At 45.1% G+C, this 6,000-nt stretch overlaps 1 protein-coding gene across 1 annotated transcript in view; it reads left to right on the forward strand.

Moving 5' to 3' along the window:
* Positions 1-5,190, forward strand: part of LOC135528999 (PDZ domain-containing RING finger protein 4-like) — a 99,913-nt gene extending 94,723 nt beyond the window's left edge. Inside the window, exons 6-8 of the mRNA XM_064957960.1 lie at positions 239-445; positions 842-1,677; positions 1,837-5,190. Coding sequence (XP_064814032.1) covers positions 239-445; positions 842-1,677; positions 1,837-2,680 — 1,887 coding nt within the window. The 3' untranslated portion in view covers positions 2,681-5,190. The remainder of the gene's footprint in view (positions 1-238; positions 446-841; positions 1,678-1,836) is intronic.
* Positions 5,191-6,000: the final 810 nt, after the last annotated feature.

Consider the following 6,000-nt stretch of genomic DNA (forward strand, 5'->3'; position numbering starts at 1 on the left):
AGATACAGTAATTTCTGATCTCTTTATGTACTAGATACAGTAATGTCTAATCTCTTTGTGTACTAGATACAGTACTTTCTAATCTCTTTATGTATGTGTTTTACATATCTCTTCATGAATCCTTCTTCCGTGATGGAGTTTAGTTGTCAGTGAGTGTAACAGACAGTAACAGGATCTCTTTCTTAATCAGTATGTGTGGACTATATATTTTCTCATCTCTTTACGTGCGTGTTACCAGATCAATGGCTGTGACGTACAGGACAGGCAGGAAGCCTTCACTCTCCTGTCCAATGAGGAGTCCAGGAGTATTGTTCTCCTGGTGACCAGACCAGAGGAGGCGTGGCTGGATGAGGAGCACAATGAACTCCTAGAGGAGCTGAAGATGGAGATCCTTGAGGAGAGGAGGAACGAGGAGGTGCAGAAGACAGGAGGAGGAGAGGAGCAGGTGAGAACAGCCTGGGGAATATAATATGAGATGGACATAGTTGTCCATTATACACTTAAGAGTTTAAAACATTAGGAACACTTTCCTAATATTGCGTTGCACCCCTCCCAAATAGATCATATTTCAATGTTGAGAGTATAGATGTCCAGATATTGATATTCAAACAGTACAGATGTCCAGATATTGCTATTCTAGATAATACACATGTCCAGATATTGATATTCTAACAGTACAGATGTCCAGATATTGCAATTCTAGACAGTACACATGTCCAGGTATTGCTATTCTAAATGCTTAAGAGCTGGTACTATGATGTGGGCTGATGCATGTTGATAGGCGCTAGTGTTATAGAACATCTTCCATCTTCTCTACCACAACTCTTTGTTCCTTTTCCAGGCCAAGCAGCTGGAGGAGGATGACGTCATGACAGACACGGCCACGTGTTCCTCCAATACTCAGGACAAAGACAGCGGCTTGGGGACGGGGCGCAACGAGGAGAGCTCCGAACAGGAAGTCCTCCTGGCCCGTGTCCACCGGAGGCCTGCCCAGGGCCTGAGAGACCGATGGAGGGCCAAGCATGGCCAGGGGCTGTGCAGGAGGGTGGTGGTACCCTCGGACACCCAGGGACCCAGGGGTCTGATCCAAGCCCAGGAGGGTGAGGGTGGAGTGGGGTTAGGACTGGAGTGTGACAGCCGCTTCAAGCAGCTCCTGGAGCTCAAGTGCCAGATCCGTAACAGCGGGGAGTGTGGTGTGTACTATAGCAGGAGAAGCACCATCGAGTGTAGCCTGACGGAGCAGAGCAGGGTGGGGGTCAGTGGTGGTGGAGGGATGGAACACGAGCTGAGGATGTTGAACGATGAGCTGAGGAGTATCGAGCTGGAGTGTCAGAGCATCATGCAGGCCCACCAGCTCCGCAAGAACCAAAGGGATCCCCCCTGCACCCCTATGTGCTCCCCAGGACGAAGTCCCAAACATGGGCGTGAGCAGCATGCCAAGCTGGCCGATATCAACGAGCATCCAGGGGAGAGGCAGTGGGACAGCGACAAGCTAAGGGGGGACAAGGACAGCTCCAGTGCCTATAACACGGCTGAGAGCGCCAGGTCCACTCCTCTAGGCATGGAGAGATCCCCGGACCACTCTCTACAGAGACGCATCAGCCTCACCAACCAGAAGAACCTCCGGAGCACCATGGCAGCCTCCGGCCAGTCCATCTCCATCCCCATCCCAGACAGGTATGTAGACAATCAATCAAATGTGTTTTATTAAGCCCTTTTTAGCCTTGAGTTTAGAAAGGTGGGCCAGCAGCCCGAGGGTTGTCGGTTCCAATCCTGGGTCTGACGATTCTATTTTAGAAAATGGATAATAATGTATTATTCTAATCTTCTTTTCAGAGAGCTCCTGAGTGAGACCTCGACCAGGACCACCACACACAGCCGACAGGATCCCAACCCCAGCCCTGGAACCACGGTCATCTCCAGCAGCCCCGACCAGTCCAACCCTTCCCCCTCCGAGTCAGACCCGGCCCTGCCTGCAGACGACGAGCGCTGCGACCGCACCAGGAGCCACCGGGGGCCACACAGGGTCCCTCCCTACCCGTCCCCTTACCACACAGCCCCCCAGCAGGGCGCCTCTCCAGCCCACGCCAGACACCTTCAGAGCTACATGCAGCAGCTCCTCCAGCAGACCTCCAGTCTGGAGACCTACTCCCAGTCCCAGCTCAGTCTCCTCAGCGTCTGCCGGGACCGCTCCACCCGCCCGGGGGAACCACGCCTTGAATGGAAGGTCAAAGTTCGAGCCGACGGGACGAAGTATGTAGCTCGGCGACCGGCGAGGGACCGGATTCTACGAGAACGGGCGCTGAGGATCAGGGAGGAGCGTAGTGGAGGGATGACCACGGACGACGACACTATGTCCGAGATGAAGATGGGGCGGTACTGGAGTAAAGAGGAGAGAAAGCAGCAGCTGGCCAGGGCCAGGGAGCAGAGGAGGAGGAGGGAGTACATGCAGAGGAGCCGTCTGGAGTGTCTCAGAGAGGGCCCTGGGAGCGGGGCCGAGGGCCGTAAAGAGGTCAACATCCTGGAACTCAGCCACAAGAAGATGATGAAGAAACGCAACAAGAAGATCCTGGATAACTGGATGACCATCCAGGAACTAATGAGTCACGGGGCCAGAGCACCTGAGGACCAGGGGACTAAACAAGTACACAATGCCTTCCTGTCTGTTACTACAGTATAGGACCACAGCTCCGGGTAGAAGCTACCCTGTACACACAGATCTAGGATAATTTAAAACTACCCGGGTCGGGCATTAACCATTTGGACGATAATGAAAAACTGACTTCAGAGCAGTGTCTAGGGACAACCTTGTCCCATCTCTCTCTCTCTCTCATCGCGTCCATGCGGTATGACCTTACTTGCCTCGTTCAATGTGGCATTTTTATAATGGGGAAAATCCTATATTTTTCACACTTTGTAAACTCAATAACATTTTGTAAAATGATTTTTTTTACACTGGTTGTCGATGTACTGTGAAATGTTTTCTGCAGTTGCTCATTTATGATGTCATAAAACATGTTTCTATCATAATCAGAATTCTCTGTAAACCACATCATAATCAAAGTCAAAGACAACGTTGTACGTTATCATGTTTGCATTGTTTATCCAGCATGGCAGTGATTAACTGTAGTGGTCAGAAATGTACCATACACCTGAGAACAGACACTTGACTCTTGTGCAGAATCCTCCTTGTCTTTTACTGAGGATCGACCATATAACTGCACAACCCTCTAAGACCAATTCAATATGCCAAGCTGGCCTTGCGAGTCAAGACACCACTAAATCTCTGAAGGAGCTTTCATCATTTCTGAAAATGTCAAATCAGAGTTCTCTTGGAAAATTCCTGAGAATGTCAATAATTCAGTGGTGTCTCAGAGGCTTTCAGTTTCCCAGTTTAAAACAGTCTTGAAGGGAAGTTTCACTAGTCAACAGTTTCTTAGTTTAAAACAGTCTTGAAGGAAGGGTTCACTAGTCAACAGTTTCTCAGTTTAAAACAGTCTTGAAGGAAGGGTTCACTAGTCAACAGTTTCTCAGTTTAAAACAGTCTTGAAGGAAGGGTTCACTAGTCAACAGTTTCTCAGTTTAAAACAGTCTTGAAGGAAGGGTTCACTAGTCAACAGTTTCTCAGTTTAAAACAGTCTTGAAGAGAAGTTTCACTAGTCAACAGTTTCTCAGTTTAAAACAGTCTTGAAGGAAGGGTTCACTAGTCAACAGTTTATCAGTTTAAAACAGTCTTGAAGGGAGGTTTCACTAGTCAACAGTTTCTCAGTTTAAAACAGTCTTGAAGGAAGGGTTCACTAGTCAACAGTTTCTCAGTTCAAAACAGTCTTGAAGGAAGGGTTCACTAGTCAACAGTTTCTCAGTTCAAAACAGTCTTGAAGGGAAGTTTCACTAGTCAACAGTTTCTCAGTTTAAAACAGTCTTGAAGGGAAGTTTCACTAGTCAACAGTTTCTCAGTTCAAAACAGTCTTGAAGGGAAGTTTCACTAGTCAACAGTTTCTCAGTTCAAAACAGTCTTGAAGGGAAGGTTCACTAGTCAACAGTTTCTCAGTTTAAAACAGTCTTGAAGGAAGGGTTCACTAGTCAACAGTTTCTCAGTTTAAAACAGTCTTGAAGGAAGGGTTCACTAGTCAACAGTTTCTCAGTTCAAAACAGTCTTGAAGGGAAGTTTCACTAGTCAACAGTTTCTCAGTTTAAAACAGTATTGAAGGGAAGTTTCACTAGTCAACAGTTTCTCAGTTTAAAACAGTCTTGAAGGGAATTTTCACTAGTCAACAGTTTCTCAGTTTAAAACAGTCTTGAAGGAAGGGTTCACTAGTCAACAGTTTCTCAGTTCAAAACAGTCTTGAAGAGAAGTTTCACTAGTCAACAGTTTCTCAGTTTAAAACAGTATTGAAGGGAAGTTTCACTAGTCAACAGTTTCTCAGTTTAAAACAGTCTTGAAGGGAAGTTTCACTAGTCAACAGTTTCTCAGTTTAAAACAGTCTTGAAGAGAAGTTTCACTAGTCAACAGTTTCTCAGTTCAAAACAGTCTTGAAGGAAGGGTTCACTAGTCAACAGTTTCTCAGTTTAAAACAGTCTTGAAGGGAAGTTTCACTAGTCAACAGTTTCTCAGTTTAAAACAGTCTTGAAGGGAAGTTTCACTAGTCAACAGTTTCTCAGTTTAAAACAGTCTTGAAGGGAGGTTTCACTCGTCAACAGTTTTCTCCCAACATCTCATTGCAAAAGTGATCTCAATGTTTCTCATCAATGGTAAATCAGTATCACTAATGAAAAAAGTGAATTGTTTAAGGATTAAATAATTCAATCAAGTGATTTGATTGTTCCATGAATACATTAAATGTCATTTATAAATACAAAACATATTTATTATTTTGTATTGCTTTTTTAAAATTATTGTACATTTATTAGTCTATTCTGCATATTTTCGGACCTGTCTGAAGATCTCTTTGTATTGTCAAAACTAACACAAGTTATTGTCTCGTATTATATTCCACCTAACAGTCCGCTCTGGCAATTGGTGGGGCTTCAAACGGGTGCTTTTCATTGTCCACTGCTCTTCTATCTTTGCTCAGTGTTTGTTGTCTTCTTTCAAGTAATCGGTAGTTGGTAACTTCATAGGCAGGTCAATGTGTGCTAATTGTGATATTTGCAAAGGAAATGTGAATAAATTATTGTTTATCTTTATGAAACAAATGATTGTATTGTGGTTGGTTGGTTGTATTTCCTGGTTACACGTCATAATATTCCAATCAGCATCGTCCCATATCTCATTCAGCATCTACTTCATCCATAACGTTGCTATGAGAGGTCTATCAGCATCGTCCCATATCTCATTCAACATCTACTTCATCCATAACGTTGCTATGAGAGGTCTATCAGCATCGTCCCACATCTCATTCAGCATCTACTTCATCCATAACGTTGCTATGAGAGGTCATTCAGCATCTACTTCATCCATAACGTTGCTATGAGAGGTCAATCAGCATCGTCCCACATCTCATTCAGCATCTACTTCATCCATAACGTTGCTATGAGAGGTCAATCAGCATCGTCCCACATCTCATTCAGCATCTACTTCATCCATTACGTTGCTATGAGAGGTCTATCAGCATCGTCCCACATCTCATTCAGCATCTACTTCATCCATAACGTTGCTATGAGAGGTCAATCAGCATCGTCCCACATCTCATTCAGCATCTACTTCATCCATAACGTTGCTATGAGAGGTCTATCAGCATCGTCCCATATCTCATTAGGCACCTACTTCATCCATAATGTTGCTATGAGAGGTCAATCAGCATCGTCCCATATCTCATTAGGCACCTACTTCATCCATAACGTTGCTATGAGAGGTCTATCAGCATCGTCCCACATCTCATTCAGCATCTACTTCATCCATAACGTTGCTATGAAAGGTCTATCAGCATCGTCCCATATCTCATTCAGCATCTACTTCATCCATAACGTTGCTATGAGAGGTCAATCAGCATCGTCCCA

Source organism: Oncorhynchus masou, unplaced genomic scaffold, assembly GCF_036934945.1.
Source record: "Oncorhynchus masou masou isolate Uvic2021 unplaced genomic scaffold, UVic_Omas_1.1 unplaced_scaffold_1071, whole genome shotgun sequence".
NCBI classification, from domain to species: Eukaryota; Metazoa; Chordata; class Actinopteri; order Salmoniformes; family Salmonidae; genus Oncorhynchus; species Oncorhynchus masou.